Source organism: Phocoena phocoena, chromosome 3 (genome assembly GCF_963924675.1).
Source record: "Phocoena phocoena chromosome 3, mPhoPho1.1, whole genome shotgun sequence".
Lineage (NCBI taxonomy): Eukaryota > Metazoa > Chordata > Mammalia > Artiodactyla > Phocoenidae > Phocoena > Phocoena phocoena.
Genome location: NC_089221.1, coordinates 83,884,334 through 83,908,071, shown reverse-complemented (window position 1 = coordinate 83,908,071; position 23,738 = coordinate 83,884,334). Strand labels below are relative to the sequence as shown.

General features: G+C 37.2%; 1 protein-coding gene across 11 annotated transcripts in view; it reads right to left on the bottom strand.

Annotated features, from left to right (window-relative positions):
• PAM (peptidylglycine alpha-amidating monooxygenase) overlaps window positions 1–23,738 on the bottom strand; it is a 152,086-nt gene that overhangs the window by 103,315 nt on the left and 25,033 nt on the right. For all 11 annotated transcript variants that reach the window (XM_065874294.1, XM_065874292.1, XM_065874293.1 and 8 more), the window contains exon 3: window positions 10,993–11,050. In XM_065874294.1, the coding sequence (XP_065730366.1) occupies window positions 10,993–11,050 (58 nt within the window). The remainder of the gene's footprint in view (window positions 1–10,992; window positions 11,051–23,738) is intronic.

Here is a 23,738-nt window from a genome sequence, read left to right as displayed (position 1 = left end):
TGCAAAACTGCATCTTCTGGCTCTTTTTGTCTATTTGATAAAATTAATAAAACACCTTTTATTGCTGAAATGTGTATCTGAGACATATGTATTTATAAAATAAAAGATGTTCTACATCGAACTATAGCACCATGACTTGCATAGTATGGTTGATCAGAAAACACAAGGTGCCTACTGTGAGCCATCTTGACTCCCAACTTTCATGGAAAATAAAAAGCCTTTCATTTACTGCACTGAAAATAAGAATTAAAGCCTAAAAATCACATCCTGAGATTTTCGTACTGCTATTTAAAAAACCAACAGAGGTTAGCTGGAAAATGGACTTGATATAACTTGAGGCTTTGTTTTCTATTACCAAAGAATATAGTAAGCCTAGGAAAGTGAAGAAGACACTTTGGAAGGAAAGAAACAATTAGAAATTACAATAGTTCCCAAATCATAGAAAATCATATCATTACCAAGCCTAAGTTTGTTACAAAAGAAATGGAAGAAGGATTCTACCTCCATAGGCTCACTCTCAAGTTGAGTGCGGGATTTCTTTCCCCCCTTCCAGAATCCTCCCAGGGGATCATTCCTCTAAGGAAGCAAACTGAAAAGGCCCTGAGGTGGGAACAACTAGCCTTTGTCTTTTACTCACTTTACATTTATTTTGGTATGTGATGCAATTTGCTATCTTATATTCATTTTTATCAAATGGCTTCTATCATTCTATGCATGTCTATAACTTTTTGGCCTGATTAAATCTACCTCCCAGTCTTTTTTTTAAAAAAAAATATATATCCCTATGCCAGCCAGTCTATGAGGGGCTGTCAAATGAGAGGCTGACTCCTCTGCTTTTTCAGAACCTATGTAGATGATCATAGGGTTTCCATCCCCCTTAGATTTTTTGATTATGGGTGGATTATATTAATAGATTTCCCATGATTGAATCATTCTGGGAGTTTTGGTAATAAACCAACATGGCTACATGCATTTTATCAAGAATTAAACTGCTGGATGAAAAAACAATGTGAGTTCGAGGTGTCAGCTAAAAATCCAGGTGTAATGATCCAGCAGAAGATTGGAATTCCATAATTCTTATTCAAGGAAGAGATCATACATATTTACATTCCCATATTACATATTTGGGAATCACTCAAAAATTGAACCCTGAAGCCATGAGGGTAAACAAAAGCACCAAAGGTGATAGTAGGAACCATAGCTAAGGCTCAGGACAGTTTTAGGGAAAGTCCTGAGCTGTCAGGGTCTGTGTAGTAGACCCTAACAGTGTTTTGGGGTTTTTTTTTTTTAATATTAATGCAGTGTGTGTACTGTTGTGAAATAAAGCAAAAACCTTTTTGAAAGAAGAATGGGCTACCATTAAATGTATAAAGTCAAATATTAAGCAAAAGATTCAGGTAAGGACAGAGAAGAGACCTACTGGGAGAAGAATAGAACATGAAGACAACAACATACAGTCTCTGTGGCTTTTCACTAGGAATCAAAGCCAAAAGTTTTGCTTGGGCTCCTGCTTATGCAAGAGGATCTTCTCATTGTCCTTTGTACAGGGCAAACATTATTCAAAGTATAACTTCTCTAGCCATTTTCTGATTTTTTTTTCCTTCTTCTGACATACTATTTTAAGAAGCACTTATTTGTTCCACAGTGAACTCTTAGTAGACATGTGTTTAATTTTAGTTTCTATAGTGAGAAAGAAATCAATATCTTTAAGGGATAGTAAAAGAAAATTCCTCAGGGGCTTCCCTGGTGGCACAGTGGTTGAGAGTCCGCCTGCCGATGCAGGGGACACGGCTTCGTGCCCCAGTCTGGGAAGATCCCACATGCCGTGGAGCGGCTGGGGCTGTGAGCCATGGCCGCTAGGCCTGTGCATCTGGAGTCTGTGGTCCGCAACGGGAGAGGCCACAGCGGTGAGAGGCCTGTGTACCGCAAAAAGAAAAAAAAAAAAAGAAAATCCCTCAAAGTTCCCTTTCATAAAAACTTATTCTCACTGACTCATACATTCCTGCAGAAACTCAAGATCTAATTTAAATGCCAAGTAAATTATTGGTATAGAGTGAAAACAAACAACTAACCATCTTTTTCATCTCCTAAAGAAAGAGTATAATAAACTATTCATATAATTGTATCTGGAAGTAAAATTCATTGCAAATTGAAATGAAAAACACATCCAGCAAAATAAATGTCATATCAAAATATAAATCTAAACCAAACAGTAGATGCCATAAAATAGAGCAAAGATAAAGCAGGACTTGGACAATTTCATTGAAGGGCCTGCTGCCAGTACTGGGCAGAGGTCAACTGGGAAAAGATTAGGCTGACAGGTCCATTTCCTGGGTTTGTACCACTCCTACTTATTATTCCTGGCTTTGCAAAATAAGACCCCACCCCTAGGGAATAAGAATAATGTCCACTGAGCACAGGATACACAGATAACTATGCTAGAGATTTCAACACTACACAAAATATAATATGGAAAAATATTCAAAAATCACATCTTAAATTCCCCCTTCTTTCTTTTTCTCTCATCATACACCAAAAGAAATAAAGGATCCAAGGGGAAGGGAGCTAGAGGATAATAGTGAAAACAACTGCATTTAAGTGTGCGATTCTGACAGGCAGAATAAACAAAGGCAGCCTTGGGATGGTGACAAACAGGCAAAGACCACTGCCTTGCGAGAATGCAAGGGGGTATTATATCCGATAAGATTAAAAGTGCCACTGACTCCTCTAACTCAATAATAAGATGACAGTTGCTTAAGTGGAAATGGTTCTTCAGCCTCAATGGGTGTTAGCAGTTCAGACGGCCTAATGGATAAGACCAGGGAAAATTTTATAGGCAAGTTAAGTGCGAGTGAGTCCTGGGAACCAAATACTTTCGAAGGACTAAGACTCCAGAAATAGAGACTCAAGCACATTAATTAAAGGAAATGTGATAATACTGCAAGTGCATAGGTTGGAGGATTTCTCAAAGAATAATTTCATCTGAAATGAAAGACTTGAAAGTACATGTGTGGGTGACATATTGAGCAGAGAGATAACTGGGTCTATTTTCTGGAGTTGTAAGCAAAATTTGTTCTAACTGCATGAGCTTGTTCAGGATTTATGGCCTCTTTTAGCTAACATCAGACTACAATCAGGGCCATAACATTTTCTAAAAATGTGACCTAGGAGAGAATTTCATTTAGCACTTGGCTTTCTCTCCATTTTTCCCTTCCAAGTGGATATCCAGGTCTGCATGTCAAATTTTGATGTATCTGCCAGACCTAGGACGTGGAAATATTTCAAAGAACTCACATAGCCAAGTGGAGGAACATGCGATTTAGGAGGTATCTATGTCCACATATAACCAACCCCAAAATACCACTGGAAATGGGAGGAACACCCTTTTTAGCCAAAGGAAGGCAGTAAAGAAATACTACAGACCATGGACAATTAACCTATCGAATAAAAAAGAACTGACTTGCAAATGCAAGTTTGAATCTCCAAAACGTAGGCATTCCTGAATTATTACCTATATGTATCATCAGAGAAAACTGTTAACTTTATTTCTTTTTTCCCCTTAGTGGAATCATATTACACACAGTAAACAGCTTATTTCATATACTGTGGATATTTTTACATGTTATTAAACATTTTTTGTCAGCTAGTGCTGTGCATTAGAATTATCCTATGGAGTTTGTTAAAAATACAAGTGCTCAGGGTCGATCCTAGATCAGTCCTGCCCCTTCCCCCATCAATATCTTATTTGAATCTCCAAAAGTTGTTCCAGGCAAGTGTCTCTTTGCAAAATTTCAAAGGTGAATCAGAGGTGATCCTGACAACAGTCAACATTTTCAGTGGCAGTGGCTGAATATATTCTACTACGTGAGCATATGCAGAGTTTACTCATCTTAATTAACTTGGGTTGTATAGCTCTTTTAAATGTACAAAGTAAACAGTAAAGACAAGGTTTCTTTTAAAACGAATTTATAAATGTTTCTGAAGGCAAAGATTAGTTGATCCTTTAGAATTGTTTTATTAAAAGAGATCATTGGAACTCTATATTACGTCAGGCAGTTTTAGCTGTATCACCTAAAATTGTTTTAGGGCTGAGGTCTGAAGCAAGCATACAAATGGAACCCCTGGTGAATATGTTCATGTCTGTGATAGAGTCCGTCTTCTAATAATCCCAGTGCTTTCAAGCCATTTTCAATATTGAGAAAATAGAGAGGTGTAAGGTTCAAGAAACAATAATGTAAAAGAGTTGTCATAATTTAAAAAAAATTATCAGTTCCCCAATCTTAATATCACTCCCATAAACATTTCTTTATTTCCAAAAAATAAAGATTATACTTCAGAAACCATTCATAGGAACTGAAGATAATGCTCTAAATTGCAATTGAAGTGTAGGCTATGATCAACCTTAATGTTCATAATCTTGCAGTTGGGCGAGAAAAGTTCAGACAGATGTAAAGCTCACAGGAGCATAGTCCATTTGGCTGCATTTTGAAAACCCACAGCAATGGCATATTATATTACCTTCTGCCGGCTTTCTGCAAACCATAAAGCAATTCTACACTAAAATAAAGACCTCTGCTTGAACATTTTTTTTTTTTTTTTTTTGCTTGAACATTTTTAATCAGAAAGTTTAAGAGAAAAGTTGTCGTTAGCTCTCGCTAGCTTGGACAATGATATACCATTCAGAAAGAATCCTTAACGTGGTTTATGAGGACTTTAAGCCGCTGTTGCCAAATTAACCAAGAAATAAGACACGCAAGCAAGTCTATAAATTGAACGCAAATTTCAAGTGAAGTAATCCTTACCGCTGAATAAAGGAATTTCAGCACAAAAAGAATTAAACTTCTAGATGAAATACCTTTTAAAAAGGAACTTTCTGGTATATGTCAGAACCAACTAAACGGTCAATAAATAGACTTTACCAGCCAGACTATGCAAGATAAAATAGCATAAGCTTCATTAAGCCCTATTTTTTGTAATGTCATCTCTGTAATATCCCCCTATTAATTTCCCACAGAATCAAATCCACATTCCCCTCTTGCCTTTCCAGAATATCGCAGCAGTCTCCGATCCTGCTACATTTCCAACAAGACAACCTCCAACATACACTCTGTGCTCTCACTGGCTGCCCTTCTCACCTAGTAACCATAACCACTAACGTTTACTGAGGGCTTACCCTGTGTATGGCTCATTTACTGCTCACAACAACCCTATGAGTCTGGTCCTTTCCCCCTCAAACAGATGAGCCTCAGTAACAACCGCCCATGGCCATGCAGCCAGCAAGTGGCGAGGCTCACGCGTGTGCCCAGTACGCTCCTTCTGTGCTCATATGGTTGGCAGCTGGAATATTCTCCTCCTTCTGCAGATCCAAATAGACCGTCTTCCCAGACCCAGATCAAACACTGCCATCTCTCTCATGAAATTTTCTCTGACTAAAACAGTTCACACTGGTCTTTTTAGAGTTGGCCACTGAAATTGTCCCCACTGAAATAGCTGAAATGGATACTTCAGAATGACTGTCAAAATGCCAAGAACCCCCAGACACTGAAGGACGTTTTACACATCAAACCTGATGCAACCCTGGGCTTTTGGAATTGGCCATTTTCTGGGGAGTGAGGAGGAGTGGCATTTTGACATTACTGCATTAAAACAGCTTTGTCAACGTGTCAGTTACTTTTGGGTGACCTCTAGATGCACTGAATTGAAGATATTCCTAAGTCTCAGCTTCAATGAAATATAATGAAATGGCTCCTACCCCTCCTCTCTGTTTTATTACCTGACAAAACTCTGGGGGCTTGGGGGGGCTGTCATGTTGGAAATGTGGGTATTTGGATGACCAAAGGATAGAGGACATTTAAGAAATATGCTGAGACAGAGTGTATAGCAACAGATTCTCCTTCTTGATTATGACCAAGCAAATGAAGTTTTAGCCACTCATCAGAGACCTCCAGTACAGTGCTATTCAGCTCTCTCCAAGTAGCTTTCACTAAAAAACTAGAATAGCCTCTGAGTATGGCTGCTGGGAGGTACCCAACGGTCATGTGGAAGTCAGAGACTAAATTATTCATGTTGGAGAAAATCCTAGGTGAAAAGAGAAGTATATGTAGTCAATTAATTGGAAGCAGAAAGGTGACAGAATGATTGCATTGGGATGGGGACTCACACATACACCCCCTTCTATTTACTGCTGTCAAAGCCATAAAATGTGGATAAATGAGCACTGAACCCTGCCAGATCTTGGTCTTTACAGTCATACTATGTAGCTGACCCATAAGCATGATCAAAATTAGATTGCTTCTGTAGTTTCTGAAGTATCCCAACATCACCTTAACATGTGCTTTGTTTAAGACAGGTCACATTTGGAAATATTCAAGTCTAACTGTACAATTCTGCAGTAGGAATTGTTTCACATTCAACAGAGAAGCCCAAGAAAATGAAAAGCAATGAATCATTAGATTAATTTTCATCTATTTCTAAATTCAATGCTTCTATCTGATTTGTATAGTGCAATTTGATAGATAGGGACCTGCCATCATTCACTAAGGAAAAGACACATTTATTTACTGGTCATCCACGTCAGGGAAAGCAAGTGGATGAAGATGACAGTCAAATTTCTTGGCTGAGTGGGCTTCTGTCAGAGCCAATTCTTCTGAGTGTCTATAAAACACCTTTCAGACAGCAACACAGTTCAGTGGTCAAATGCAGATTTTATCATACCCTCACCCATTCCAGTTCTGTGGTTCTTTATTAAAAGAACAAACAAAAGCAGTGCTCTAGGGAAAGCTATAATTTTGTTCAGAAGATGAAAATTATACTTATCTTCGTTATAGTATTTTCTCAAACACCTACTTTAATTCATATTTAATAATTCAATGCTAACATATAAACACATCAAACATGTTGGACAGGCTTATATGTATATATTACAGACATATGCACATGAAATTCCATGATAATTGTGATGGTATCTTCTCAAAATTAAGAAATATGTTTATTTAAATGAGTTACATAATTAGTCACACAAGTGTAAAAATTATAAATTACTCAAAGGCAATTTTGGCTTTTACCACCATCAAGAGAGTTTGTTTTAGTCCTAATAAGCAGTCTGCCTTTTGTAATTTTCTTCAGAAATTTGAAAAGCAAAAGAAGAAAGTCCTTTTTATATGTTGTAACATTTGTATTCTTGTCTTCTAGAATTCTGCCAGGCTGTGATTTCCTTGAATTTGTATCATACTACATCTCCACTGCCTAGCCCAATAACTGGCACATGGCAGAATTTTAGAAGTTTGCTAAACTATTTACAATAGCCAGGCTATGGAAGCAACCTAAATGTCCATCGACAGATGAATGGATAAAGAAGATGTGGCACACATATACAGTGGAATATTACTCAGCCATAAAAAGAAACAAAATTGAGTTATTTGTAGTGAGGTGGATGGACCTAGAGTCTGTCATATAGAGTGAAGTAAGTCAGAAAGAGAAAAACAAATACCGTATGTTAACACATATATATGGAATCTAAGAAAAAGAAAAGAAAAGAAAAAAATGGTACTGATGAACTTAGTGGCAGGGCAGGAATAAAGACGTAGATGTAGAGAATGGACTTGAGGGCACGGGGCAGGGGGGAAGCTGGGGCGAAGTAAGAGTAGCATTGAGATATATACACCACCAAATGTGAAACAGCTAGTGGGAAGCAGCTGTATAGCACAGGGAGATCAGCTCGGTGCTTTGTGACCACCTAGAGGGGTGGGATAGGGAGGGTGGGAGGGAGACACAAGAGGGAGGGGATATGGGGATATATGTATACATATGGCTAATTCACTCTGTTGTACAACAGAAACTAACACAGTACTGTGAAGCAATTATACTCCAATAAAGATCTATTAAAATTTTTTTTAAGTTTGCTGAATTTATGAACAAGTGCCTTTCTTAGAAAACAATTATTCCGTTATATTCAAATGAGTATAATTTAAGACAAAAGAGTAAATTGTCTACTATTCAATATGTTGCCTTATAAAATGGCCAAACAAAACACTTTTTTAGGGTCCACTCATGTATAAGCAAGCAATTACTGAGTCCCTACCATATCCTGTGGCACATATCCTGCTGGCATTCAAAAATTTTAAGGGCACAGATAATGAAAACAGAAGGTGCAAAATGATAAGTGTCTTAAGAAAAAAAATGAACAAAGTTTTATAGGTGTTTACAAGTCTTCATTTCTAACCATATTTAATCTTATGATAAGGCACCCTTATCAGACAACACACAAAAAAAGCCAAAATTTCATTCATGGAAAAGCCTTGGTTACCCCACAACTAAAACGTTCACTTTGGGAATTGGGATAAGCTATGTATAATCACCCTCCCAACATATAACCTGTATACCCAAGCCCTTTGCCTTCTGCAAATGTTTAAATCTTCATGTGTATTGGGTTTTATTTCATAAGATGGTTTGAGGTTTATTTTACTTTTTGGCAGAACTGACCAGAGTGTTCCCAGTAGGGAATGAAGGTAAGGGAATGAAAGAATAATTGTTTTTAATGTGAGGAAGACAGAGATGTGCGATTGCTGTATTTCAGCTCCTTCTATCCATTTGATAACTTCTTCCCTTTATCCCCTGTATCACTATCCCCACACCTAAATCTGTTATGATTTAAATGGCATACATGTAGGGAGCACATATATAGTAAAAGCTTCTTAACCTCTCTGACCTTCTGTTTCTTTTTCTCTAAAATGGCTTAAATACGCTTAGTTTTCTGTATCTTAGTGTCTGGCAAGTCCTCAGTAAACGATGGCTGGTGGTGGGCTGATTATAGGAACAAGCATGCCTATAATAGGACAAACTATTGTCCTAGCACCTGATTAAATCACAGACACAGATGTTCCTGTCTCTGTTTCTCTATATGAAATAGGACAACCTACAGTGCTGTCCTAAGAATTAATGAGATTATACATGCAAATTTTTCCTTACTTATTCCCTTATATAAATCATTGTTGGTACGTCTCTTTGGTTTTCAATTTTCCAGTTCTATTTTACCTACACCTAAACTTCTGTGGTTGCTGAATTATGTAAACAACGGTAACCACAAATCTCCTGGGGGTTGTATATTAAAGGACTAACACTGAAAATGAAATAATCATGCTTTGAACAGGTGACAAAATGTTTAGTATTCATGCAATCCTCCCAGCAATAAAGTAAAGAAGAAATACTGAAAATAGTTATAATTATTCTTATAAGATCCTTTAAGGACATTAGAACTGGAAACAGTTTAATCTTAGATGAGAGTTGCCTAAGAAAAATGGACAAATGTTTAACACCTGGTTGTAATATAGCCCTTTATGTGTTTCCTGTGAATATTTTTCTTGACTGAATATATTGACTTGTACTTTCAATTTTAAGTTATGTGAAAGTAAACACATTTATATTAGGAGAGCAATAACACATTCCAGGAATATATTTATAGGCCTTAGAGTCACCAGCTCTGAAATCATTTACTACCACTACCTCCAGAAACAAGCCAGTAACCTATTAATGTGAGACCTGTAATACTGCTCTGAAACACGACTACCATATTTATACAGGTGTGTAGAGGGGCCTTCTCTTCAAAAACAGGAGGGAGAAAGTCTACTCCTAAACTTGGACAAAGAAAATATAAAATTAGTAAAGAAAAACTTCAGGTACAGTTCCTTTTTTTAGTAAACATTATTTTCTCCTAAGCTATCGAATATGTGGACATGAAAGTGAGGAAAGCTTTACTGTTAATATTTTAATTATGAATTTATATCCTAAATCACTTTTGGTGTTACTCAAAGCACGACAATTAGGAACTTAAATTATTTTTCTCACTTTAAAGTTAAAGTTCAGGATCTGGAAGCACCATACTTCCTAACTTTTTTCCTGGTAATGTTCAATTGTTACACAAAGGAACATCACTCAGGCAATGTTCAAATTCCCAAGGTCTGACTTATTTTTAGGAGTTAACTATGGAGCAAATTTTGTTTAGAGTGTTGATACAGGTTGTATTTTCTGTTGTGATTGCCACCAAAGTGTGTGAAAAAAATAGATGCACATTGTTCTGGCTTTGAAGATCTATAATGTATTTTCCTGTGGGGAACACCTCATGAAAGTTCATCCTCAGATGGCTCCAAGGCTACTGTACACATTTTACAATTCATATAATAGCCATTACAGACAGTCCACTTGAAAATTAGTTTCAAGGGAACAAAGTACAACTCTCATTACCATCACTTTCTCTCCAAAATCAACATCTCAAAGTAGAAAAACAAGGGACGGGGGCAAATCCATGAATAATTTGCCAATCACATGTCTTCCCTAAACAGTAAATGTCTGTCATAAGGGATGTTTAAATTAAAACCATCTAGATGAAAACAGATGGTGCTCTGTCACATTTTCTATCTGATTTAAAGTCTCAGCTGGGGAAGGAGCTGTCATTTAAGAGCCCTCTTATTCTATAATATAGACAACAGGACTGAGGTTCCTTCTGTCCTCCCTCCCTCCCTCTCTCTTTCCCTTCTTCCCTTCTCTCATTCACTCCTATTTTCATTCCTTCCTATCCATCTACTTGTCTGACAGGTAAAATCTTACATTCCCCAATGCTGATTCTGAGTGCAGTCGATTTATAGCATGAACCAGCAGGTATATAAAGAGTCTGTTGAGTGGAGCGGAATTAAGCATCCAGCCACAGACAGAAAGCCAATACTCTACAAATGGGACCACATGGCATTGGGAGCCATCGACATCTGCATGCAACTCCTTAACTACTATTACTCATAAGTCTCTCCAGATACAGTTTGTAATCTTGTCTCTCAGTGGCTCACTGGTTTGTTTCTGCATTAGGCATTATAAATGCATTTTTAGAAACTGACAGTAAAAGATTAATATGCTCATAACCATCAAAGAGAACCTTTCACTGATTTCCAATAGCTGCCCTTCCTTCAACTGCCCACCCCTCCACACCATCCAATTAATACTTACTCACGAAGGCTTCCTCATCCATTGGCAAATGCACTGACATGCAGAAGTACGTATCAGACTATTAAAGAAAGAAAGATACAAAATATGAATTAAACTGCTGCTAGTAAAGAAGAAATAACTTGTAAAAGCATGGGCTCTATGACTGAAAAAGAACTACTGGTCCAGTGAGGTGAAGTTGTCTGCCAAATGCTGGGTGCCAGGTTAATGGAAGGGCTAAGCCTAGAACTTAGGTTCCCTAAAACATTTTTCTATGATTCTTTCCTAAACAACGTCAAATCCTATTTATAAAACCAATTATCATGAGTAATATTTCTAGTACTGTCACAGTTAAAAGGCAACATTTTAAATGCTTCTATATAAAGTAAAACAATTCAATGCATTTGACTTTAAAATGGTAGGAGTTAGTTTTGACCATCTTTACTATTTGCATAATTAAATATTTAATTTCTTGAATCACTTTACAACTTCCCAAAATATTAATTAAAAAGATACAATGGGGACTTCCCTGGTGGCGCAGTGGTTAAGAATCTGCCTGCCAATGCAGGGGACATGGGTTCTATCCCTGGTCTGGGAAGATCTCACATGGCACGGAGCAACTAAGCCCATGCGCCGCAACTACTGACCCTGTGCTCTAGAGGCAGTGAGCCACAACTACTGAGCCCGTGTGCCATAACTACTGAAGCCTGCGTGCCTAGAGCCCGTGCTCCACAACAAGATAAGGCACTGCAATGAGAAGCCAGAGCACTGCAATGAAGGGTAGCCCCCGCTCGCCACGACTAGAGAAAGCCCGCGCGCAGCAATGAAGACGTAATGCAGCCAAAAAAATAAATTAATTTAAAAAAAGATACAATGAATAAAAGTTGGTTTTGAAATATATTATATTTGGTTGTTCTCCCTTTATTATTTTTTAAAGATTTTTTTTTACGTGGACCATTTTTTTTTAAAGTCTTTATTGAATTTTGTTACAATATTGCTTCTGTTTTATATTTTGGTTTTCTGGCCCTGAGCCCTGAGGCATGTAGGAACTTAGCTCCCTGACCATGGACCGAACCCACACCCCCTGCACTGGAAAGCGAAGTCTTAACCACTGGACCCCCAGGGAAGTCCCTGTTTCCCCTTACTTTAAAATTTTTATGTAGTGCATTGAAGAAATCAACATTAACTCATTATTCTTTCTTTTCCAGTTATTAGTCTCTTATCTAAATTGCCATTTTCTACTATCAAATACACTAGCATCAAGAATTTTTAGTGATAAATATTGCAAATTAAGGAGAATGGGCATCTGTTGATCTATGTATTCCACTTCCTTAATGGAAATCCATGTGTAATGAAGATGTGCTATGATTTATAATACACCCAATACAAATAGAGACTGAACTCATTTAATAATTCATACTTCATGGATTATTACTGCACAGTGGTGGAATCAAGAGACTCCACAAACATGGATAGAGATAATCTGGGTTTCTCTAAACCTACTGGTCAGCACCAAAAATTGTGAAATTTGTACTTCTTTTTTCATTTCTGTGTTGGCTGGGAAGCAAGGAGATTCAAATACACATCAAAGAAGTATCTTAAAATTTTAAAAATTAAAGAAATATGATTCAGTCTTTATTACTACTTTTATATATACCATTTCTTCTACTGGAACAAATCGTTTCATTTCTTAAAAGGCTTTATAATTATTTAGATTCACTCATTTTGATAAGGAGGAAACAGGCTGGGAAATGTTGAAGGTTGCACAGCAAGAAGGTTAAGCCACATAAATGCTGGAGATGTGACCTCTGTATCCAAAACCCAATATATTGGGTTTGGAAATATATTGGCAAAATACTGCTTAAAGATCTTACCATCATGTACAAGATTGCTCATAAATATTTTTCCAACCTCTGAATTACTAACGTTATAAAACAGACCTACTCTGTTCTAATAGAAATAAGAAATTCAAGATTCCCTTCTAGTTGAACATCCTGAGCTATGAGTAATTCGGGACTGAAAGATATTTAGTGGCAGACTATAGCTGCTGCTGCTACTAATACTACTTCTAGCCAACAGTTATTGAATTCTTATTATGAGCCAGCCATGGTTCTCAATGTTATATACGTATTGTAACATTTAATAACAAAAACAATCCAATAAAGACCCAACAGTATCCACAGATACTATTATTAACTCCTTTAAAGACAGTAAGAGTAAAAATTAGCATTTGTTCAGAGCTTACTATGTGTAAGCACTGTTCTAAGTGCTTTACATGTATTAACTCCTTTAATCCTTAAAACACATTCCTATGACACAGGTACTATTATTATCCCCATTTTATAGATGAGGAAACGGAGGCAAACCAAGATTAAGCAGTTTTACTATTCATTCTGGCCAAAACCTGGTAATAAGCAGATAGGCTTCTGAACCCATCTTAGTGCAGTTACTTTAGAAAGCTGGCAATTGTAAATCTTTTCTCTGCCTCTTTGAGTTGTAAATCTTCTATCCAGAACTGTCTTCTCACATCAAGGAGATAGTTCTCAGCCAATGGATGTCCTGCTCTAACTTACATCACTGCCTCCTGTCATAAAGATAGAAGGTTTGTTTTTCCTCTGGATAAGTGCCAATCAACAAACCCAGATGGCCTAGTCACATGGACTAACTCCTCCAATCCCCCTCAGTGCTTTTCCCTTAGCATAGCTCAGCCTTTAAAATAAGGTCTCCTGCTTTTTTTCCAGCAAAGTTGAATTCAGTTCATGCTGGAGCTCCTTCCTTATTTGCAATAGTTTTTATTGAAAAAAATCTGTCCTTCCCACTTTAACTAGTGACCACCTACACTAACAAGTGTAGGAGCTGGGATCTGAACACAGGCAGTCTGCCTAATGCATCACAGTTCACTCAAAGCAATATGAACAATTAATGACTTAGAAGCAAATATGAAGCAAAAGTAAATTTAAAATAGCTAAGCATATATTTAAAACAAGAAATGATCCAAAGGAGCCAAAGGTTGCAATGAAATGCAAACCAAACAAGTTCTTTTAAATTTGTACTTATAATTTTTGGGTTTTATTTTATATTTGATTTTATTATAAGCCACCTCAAGTTATTTCTGGAATAGAGAAGTTATGGGCATAAATAGGTATGCCAAATTCAGCAAGTTTGTTCTTTTGATTAAAAAAAACCTAAGCACAATAATGGTTACATACACAGAATAAAGAAAACTACTTTTTATACTCAGAATTGATCAGAACCATATTATAATTCTTTTTTTTTTTTATAATTCTTGCTCTTATCATCAGCTGCATAATTTTAAATGGCAGAACAACTTGGGAATGTCTTTCTTCTATAGATTTATATTTCTTGGCTTATAACTTCTCTAATGATAAGAATGTGTTCAGATTTCAAATGTTTCTGTCCTATTCTGTTAAAGCCAGTTTAAAAAAAAAGGGAAGAGATGACATAGATCCTCCACAGAATAAACAGTATCTGAAAATTATTTTCGGAGAGTCTATATTAGACATTGCATCAGTGGTCTACCATGCACCATCATACTCTGATTTAGGATTTTACTTATGCCCCATTTTCAAGATAAAGAATAATTCTGTTAGAAAAAAAGAAGGTAAAACTCTTCTTTTTAAAAAATGAGCACATCAAAAAATGCAGTCTGTATCAGATCAATAATTAGCCTTCAGCTGAAAGCTCTGAAGACCACAGTGCAATAGAACAAAGAATAGCAAAAAGTAATTTATTTTTTCTCTGCAACTATAAAAGGTATCAGTGATTTTGTTTTCAAGTATTCTGGTACCATAGTTTGATTTCTAGAATTAAGTTGAAAGCTCAAGTTCCTTGGAAAGAAGATATGTTCCTAAGGTCATTTACATGGTTCGATGGGAAAAGCCAAATCTCCAAGGTCTGCCTCCCTTAGGCGGGCTGAGTAGAAGTAAGCACACTTTTGTGTTACTTCATTTTCTTCTCACAATTATGCTGTGAGTAGGTCTAACAGGCACTGCAACTGTTTTATAGAAATGCAAACTTTCACAGAAAGGTTACTGATCCACCTAAGGCCAAGTAGTTAGTGTCAGAACTAGGATTAAAAATCTTCAGGTTTAAAAAATAAACAAATGGGACCTAATGAAACTGAAAAGCTTTTGCACAGCAAAGGAAACTATAAACAAGATGAAAAGACAACCCTCAGAATGGGAGAAAATACTTGCAAACGAAGCAACTGACAAAGGATTAATCTCCAAACTTATAAGCAGCTCATGCAGCTCAATAACAAAAAAACAAACAACCCCATCCAAAAATGGGCAGAAGACTTAAATAGACATTTCTCCAAAGAAGATATACAGATTGCCAACAAACACATGAAAAGATGCTCAACATCATTAATCATTAGAGAAATGCAAATCAAATCCACAATGAGGTATCACCTCACACCGGTCAGAATGGCCATCATCAAAACATCTACAAACAATAAATGCTGGTGAGGGTGTGGAGAAAAGGGAACCCTCTTGCACTGTGGTGGGAATGTAAACTGATACAGCCACTATGGAGAACAGTATGGAGGTTCTTTAAAAAACTAAAAATAGAACTACCATATGACCCAGCAATCCCACTACTGGGCATATACCCTGAGAAAACCATAATTCAAAAAGAGTCATGTACCACAATGTTCATTGCAGCACTATTTACTATAGCCAGGACATGGAAGCAACCAATGTGTCCATCAACAGATGAGTGGATAAAGAAGACGAGGCACATATATACAATGGAATATTACTCAGCCATAAAGAGAAACGAAATTGAGCTATCTGTAATGAGATGGATGTACCTAGAGTGTGTCATACAGAGTGAAGTCAGAAAGAGAAAAACAAATACCATATGATAACACACATTTATGGAATCTAAAAAAAACAGTACTGATGAACCTAGTGGCTGGGCAGGAATAAAGACGCAGACTTCTCTAAGCAGACATAGAGAACGGACTTGAGGACACAGAGGGGGAAGGAGAAGCTGGGACGAAGTGAGAGAGTAGCATTGACATATACACTACCAAACGTAAAACAGATAGCTAGTGGGAAGCTGCTGCATAGCACAGGGAGATCAACTCGATGCTTTGTGATGACCTAGAGGAGTGGGATAGGGAGGGTGGGAGGAAAGCTCAAGAGGGAGGAGATATATGTATACATAGAGCTGATTCACTTTGTTGTACAGCAGAAACTACTACAACATTGTAAAGCAATTATACTCCAATAGATGTTAAAAAAAAAAAGTCAAGTTTATGCCTTCCAGATGATTAGAAATAATTACGTATCTTTCTTGTCACTTTCTTACCATTAAGTTTTAATCCAGTTAAACTGTGATTCTGGTGAGTCTTTCAGCATTAATACCTCTGTTTTTTTAACTATGAGACTAAGTCCTATACTTTAAATAAAATTTAAGACTCTTCATAAATAAATGAATAACTTTTTTAAAATAAGATATGTCATTTGTTCAAGAATGGAGTAGACAATGCCTTTGCCAAACTATTATAAGTTCATTACAGCATGGGGAGAAAAAAGATTATTTAGATGATTACAAAATACTGTTTTATCAGTACAGGTTAATTTCTATAGCAGGTCACCAAGAATGGACAGTACTTTTAATTCCATACTGTAAGCAGCAGTCAGTTTAAGAATTTAAGACTATACTAACATGTAATCACACAGTTAACTACAACCAACTCTTTGATGAGAAACTTTTTTTTTTAAAGCAAACCCTTGTGAGGCAACAACATTAAGAAAATTGGAACAATACATCTCTCAAAGTAATAAAATCATTACATCACTGATATAAATAACTGACTGTGCTTTTCTTTTCTTCAGGATGAACACCAAGAACACTATTTAACAATATCCTGATTAGGTAAATATGATCCTACAACCTCTATCATTCAACAGTCCAAAAATATTCAAGTGATTTAAACATACGATCAGTACTTAGCATATGATACCCTGTAAAAGGGAGAACATTTACCGCGCATTCTAACGTCACTCTAGAACCTTCCCATCATAATTATTTATCATGGTAACATTACCAGGTAGGTATTATAGACACTACTTTAAAGATGGAAAAACTGAAGTTCAAGAAGGTAAGTAACTTGTGATTTTTTTAAAAATTCTCAAAACTGATGAAATGGAATTTGAACCCAGTTCACTAAAACAGTTCTCTTTCCACTATAGAAAGATAGCTATTAAAAGGTTGTTTTTCAAATCTCTCTAATATTTGAAAAGAAAATGTCAGTTCTTAGACACAATTTTAATTGTTTATTTGATTAATGGGATAAATAAAGGAATCAAAGGCATAAAATTTAACAAGAAGTTTTAGTCCAAGTCCTCTAAATTTTCAAGGGCACATGAGAACATTCCATGACAGCTTGTTGACAAACTGCAGTGAACCAGACTAGAGCCACAGCTATTTAATTTGGTCATCATTTTGTTTCTGCAAGGTAGAGCAATTTGAAAACGTACACATAATTCAGATCAATATTTCTCTCTAACACTCTCTAACATTCTGAAGACACAAATATAGCACCTAATTGCCCATTACAATAGGTGCTTCATTTGAACACACTGTCCTAGAAAGGATGCTTCTATAATTCAACCTAAACTGCCAGTGCAACCTTTCACAATTTTCCGTATATCATCATCATGAATCTTCTTTTTCTCTGTGTGGGAAGAACACTGTATCTGAGCTTGGTGCCAGGCGACTGTCTGTAAAATACTGCAGATTCAAACTGCTAACATAGGCTCAGATGTACAAAAAGGGAGAAATAATGTGAATCTACATAGCCATGTCTCTCCCTGCTATCTCTTACAGCACATCAGCCAAATCTGAATTAAGAGGGATATGATGTTGCTGATGCCTCTTTACTGCTGCTTACTGGAAACTATCCAAGAAAAGCACATTTTCCTGACAAAGGAAGATAGTGTGGTAAAAATGAAAAAAACTCACTTATTACTAAAGAACTCCTATTATATTCTATTATCACCCATTTTAAACTGAGTTCTCATGTAGACAATAGTGTTCAGTAATATTTTGCTTACGTTATTTAAGAAAAAAGTGTTCTTTATTTTGATTTAGTCATTTGTGAGACAGAGATGCAGTGGATTCTATGGAACAAGTAGTTAATAAAATTGATTCCTTATTTAAATTAATATGGGACAGACAAAACCATCTATTTACTATTACACATGAAAACTGTTCACATAAAATCAGTAGTTTTTGTTTTGGGAAACCAGAGGTACCATTCAGATTCTAGTATTGAGCACTATGATTAGATCCTGGCTGGATAATATCCTCACTGCCCTTTTATTGTTTAGGCTTAAAGAGTCCCTGCAGACTACCTTTCGTTTTTTTGTTTTTTTGGTTTTTTTTTGGAGGCACGTGGGTCTCTCACTGTTGTGGCCTCTCCCGTTGTGGAGCACAGGCTCTGGACGCGCAGGCTCAGCGGCCATGGCTCACGGGCCCAGCCGCTCCGCGGCATGTGGGATCTTCCCAGACCGGGGCACGAACCCGTGTCCCCTGCATTGGCAGGTGGACGTTCAACCACTGCGCCACCAGGGAAGCCCTGGACTACCTTTCTTAAGGAGACTATACAATGTGGTGACACAAACAGATGTAGGAACAGACAACATAACCCAGTTTTAGCTGAATATGGCCCTTTTGCTTATATCTGTGGCTATTTGCAAGTTGGTTGCTCTCTGTAAATAAGCCATAACCCATAGAAATATTATACTGTGTATTAGGTCTCTGGTAACTTTTCTCAGTCATCCTTTGTTAAATAGCCAAAGCAGGGCAACCATCTCATGGTGGCAATACCGACTTTGTGCCCTGGTTACCCAAAAAGTAGGTAGTAACCTTTCTCCTAACCCAGACCATGCAGTTTAAATCTGATCTAGACAAACCACAAAGGATCCATCAAGCCCTACATTTTCACACAGTACCACTTAGGGTTCAAATAACTTGAATTCTGCAAAGAAGTAGAGGAAACCTCAGGGACTGACAGTAATACTGCTAGACCAACAAGAGAAAAAGTACAGAAAGTGATCAGGTCTCTTTGACAAGAATTTTGGTTACTGGAGGAAGGAAGCATTTGGAAAATTACTTTTCAAAGTTTTCTTTTAACTGATCCAGATAGATAATAGAATCAAACTGCTGTTTCCCAAAGTAATTTTAATACATGCATAGTAAGTTTATACTCATTCAGTGGTGTTTGTACTTTCAACATTTTCCTAGAATAAAAGGAAGCTAGGGCAAAAGAAAACTATACCAAAGCATGCACGATTTTTTGCAGTGAAAAATTCAGGTTTAAAAAATCTACCTCTTGGGCTTCCCTGGTGGCGCAGTGGTTGAGAGTCCGCCTGCCGATGCAGGGGACACGGGTTCGTGCCCCGGTCCGGGAAGGTCCCACATACCGCGGAGCGGCTGGGCCCATGAGCCATGGCCGCTGAGCCTGCGCGTCGGAGCCTGTGCTCCGCAACGAGAGAGGCCACAACAGTGAGAGGCCCGCATACCGCAAAAAAAAAAAAAAAAAAAAAAAAAAAAAATCTACCTCTCTTACACCAGAATTTAAAGACACTTAATTACAGATAAAATTCCTTAAACTGTCACTTTTGGATGTAGTCTGTTCTAATTTTCCTTTTCCTATTGTCTTTCTCTTACCATATAAATAAAAGATATGTTGCCTATTTATATTTATTAGGCTCTGGCAGAATAATTAGGTCTTATGTTAAAACATTCCCAACCGACTAAAAAAGAGTGTTTTCCAAAATGCTCTACTCTGTTCCTTACCATTAAACTACACTCCATCCTCACCAACTTTTCGGATGTTTATCCCAACCTACAAAGTTATCTTGTTGTAATAATGTCTGCTAGCATCCTAAGCATTTAGAACAATATCTGGCACATACTTAAAGCTCTATAAATATTCATTGAATTTTGCATGTACCTTCCTCTTTTGCTGGCAATAAACTCACAGTTTAAGAAAGGCTGAACTGAAACCTGTATTATAGATGCCACCTAATTAGGGTTTTATACAGCATCACTTTTTCATATGAATTTTATCCTTCAGTTAATTCATCCCAGAATCCCATTTGCATTTTTAAACTATAATCACACTGGGCTGATAATGACAAGATTCTCAATGCCAAGTAGTTCAAATGAAAGCTACTTTCCTGGCAAGAGCTTTTCTTTGGGAATTACAAATCTGTGCAAGCAAATGATGAAGGAAAAAATATTGTGGCGAGGGAATATCTGACTTAGAGCTCTCACACACTTTCATTTAAGAGGAAACAAAAAGGAGCATATTAATAATGGTCTATAATTAATCGCCTATGCACAATAGGTGGTGACAATCGCAGGCTCTTCCTTGGCTTCCTGGTTAGAGGGGGAGTTACGTGAGGGGAAACTACCGTTCTGAACAGGGGTTGCTGTTGACCTACACCACTCATCTTCCCCAAGCTCAAGCCAGTGCTTTATGCTTTTCATAAGTTTCCCTTAATATGAAAGCAGTCAATTTTCTGAACCTTTTGCTAACATTAACTGCTCCACCCATGTTTCTCTCCTTTAGCACAGATGATTGGAAACTGACTCTATCCAACCTGTCTGGAGGTGCTGTCGAACAAAAAAGCCTCCACAATCACTACCTCCAAACATCATATTTCTTGCTAACTGGCTACATTTGATTTGGGGACAAAACAGCATTGTGGAAGAGAAGCTTTAGACTTGAATGGGTCTGTCAGCTCATTTACTGATTGAGTTGTATTCTATTCTCTTAAAGTTTAAAATGAACCATCCGATACCAAAGTGGTATACACAATTTCTGTTCTTTCTGGGCCTGTTGTCATATATCTTGCCATAGTTATCCCATTAATACTTGCCTACCTTTAAATCTCTTTTAATGCCTATGTAGAAATCCATTCTTCCATCCATCTACTCATGCATCCAAGAAACATATATGTTAAGCAACTCCCAGGAACCAGACACTGTGCTAAACTCATAAAACTGTGAGCAGAAGTACACATGGTCTCAGTCCTCACAGAGTTAGAGGCTTCTAGCATAACAAATAATCACATAAATAAGTATTAAATATTTTCTGTTTTAAATGATACATGGTAGAAGTACAGGTTACCACAAGAGCCAGTAATTCAAAGGAAATGTTCTTCAGTGAAGGGAGTTGGCAATTGTTTTAGGCATAGGAAATAGCATTTTCAAAGGCCCTGTAATTGGAAAGAGCTAGGTGTGATTGAGAAAAAGACCAGTACATACAGAAAGGGGGAACAGGTTTTAAATTAGACTGGCAAAGTAGATGTGGTACACAATGAAGGACTTCACTTATAGTCCATGTTAAGGACTTTGGTTGTTTTATTTTGTTTTTCTTGAGAACAACAGAAAGCCAATGAAAACTTTTTGTAGGAAACTGACATGAAGGCTAGAATTAATTAGACAAGGCCAATAAAAAGTCACATAGTTGTTCAGAAAAGTGATGATAGTAGCTTGAAAATGAGTGATGGTGGTAGAGAAGGAGAAAAGAGGACAGATTCCGGAGACATTTAAAAGATAAAATAGACATGACTTGGGAGTGGATTTGAATAGAAGGTAAGGCAGCAGTGCCAAGGATGATTCCTAGATTCCTGGTTTGCATAGCTGAATATATTTGTGGTAGAATTCATTGAGATATAAAACACAAGAGGACCAGATTTGAAGATGATGAATTTGTCATTGGACATATTAAGTTTAAGAAGCCTTTGAAAAACCTACATGTAAATATCAAATGAGCAGCTGGGTCAAACAGAGTTTGAAGGAAAGGTTGGCCAAGAGATATAAATTCATGTGACATGAAAGTTGGGCAGTGGGTATGGAAGAGGCTGCTTTGTGAGAGTAGAGAGTAAAACAGAAAAGAGAAAGCCCAGAGTTGTGAAGTAGTCAGCCAAAGAGAGAGCAGCCAGGGAGTTTACAGGAAAAAAAACACAAAAGTGTTACATCATAGAAGCCTAAAGAAGAGAATGTTTCAAGGAGGGAGCAGCTGACAATGTCACTAATCAAAATCCACATGTTAACACTGTTCTACTGGGGATGGCATTGTAAACACTAACATCTAGGCATCGACTTTCTTGTGTGCTAATATTCCTGATTTATTTAAGGAGCCCAGTTCTTCCCTGCCACTCCTCCTATAAGGACTGTGACTGTGGAGACTCTGGCCTCACGACCCAAGCCTTCTCATAGCTCCAGCCACACTCACTATCCGAGTTACTCACAGCCCCTCTAGAGCTGACCTCTACACTGCCTCCCAGTAAAGGAATGCCTGCAGCAACAGTATACAGCAGAGTCACCACAGACTTCCCCCACCAGCTCCTTCAGTGACGGTCACAGAGCACAGGGTGACTTGGGAAATAGGAGAGAAGAACACCAATAGAAAAAACACGGATTTAGAAGGCTGATGAAAAAAGATGGGCCAATAAGTCAGTTTCTAAAATTCCAAATATTCAAAATAAAACAATATAAGGAAAAAGTATTTGAAGAAATACTGGTATTATATAAGCTACAACAGAGTATACTGCCACCACGCAGTGAACCTGTTACGGCCTGCCGATTCCCAATCTAGGAAACTACTTGCGTTCTATAGACTAGTGGTGTCAACACAAACCCAAGAATCTGAATGCCTGAGGTACCCTTTTAGCACAAACTGATTTAATTTCTTACAATGTATTAAGAACTAATGAGGTGATGTGCTATAAAAGTACATACTTTTCACATAGTTAGAAAAGAGCAAATATTACAATATTAAAATAAGCAACTTTTAGTAACAATCCAACAGACTTTAGCATAACTGTATAAATGCTACAAGTTCTGGGCAAGGCTTCTGGCTTTCAGGCGTTACATATTTGTAAGGAGACTAATATTTTGAAAATATTAAACTGTTGTATTCACACTCCTCTTCCAAATAAATCACACTTGGTTCCCTAACAGCCATTCTGTTATCATGGCCCCAAGAAAGGAGGCAGGGCTAATGCTAGCTAAGAAAGGGAGAAAACATGACATAGTGGAATACCCTTAAAGGAAGGAGGTGGAAATTAATGAAAGTCTCTGGCCAAGGGGAAATTAATTTCATAGTCACAGATGAGGTGCCAGAGTTGACACCAATAAAGGGAACAAAGTCCATAGGCCCCATTCATTTGGGATCTCTTCCACTGTCCAAGGCCATTCATAGATCACCCCTTTGTGTACACCCAGATATTATCCTGATGAATAAAAAAGGGAGTAGGTGGGGAAACAGCTTAATCAAAAGCTGAGCTGATTGTCTTGAACCCAAAGAGAGTGGGATTCCTTCAATAGATACTTTTAAGGCTTTCTCCCCTTGCTACCCAGAGGGTCAGGGGTTTAAGAAGGTTAAGTTAGATCGGTTTTAAAAATTAAAGTCCTATTTTCTTTGCATACTTGAAGAATAGTGTGTGAATTGTGACTCTGCTACATACGTAAGCAAAGAACAATTTATAAATTAATGTATTACTTGTATTTTTACTTTTTGTTATGCATGGATAACTGGCATTAGCAAAGTATACCACTGACTGATAGGTTTCCTGTAGAAGAAAAGATGTAAAATATGCAAATAATCTTGTAAAGCTCAAATATTTTTATGTACTCCTGGCACCTATTAGCAGAATTTTCGATCTGAAAGATGATTAATTTTTTATTTTATTGCTGGTGGCACTTAAAATTGGTACAAA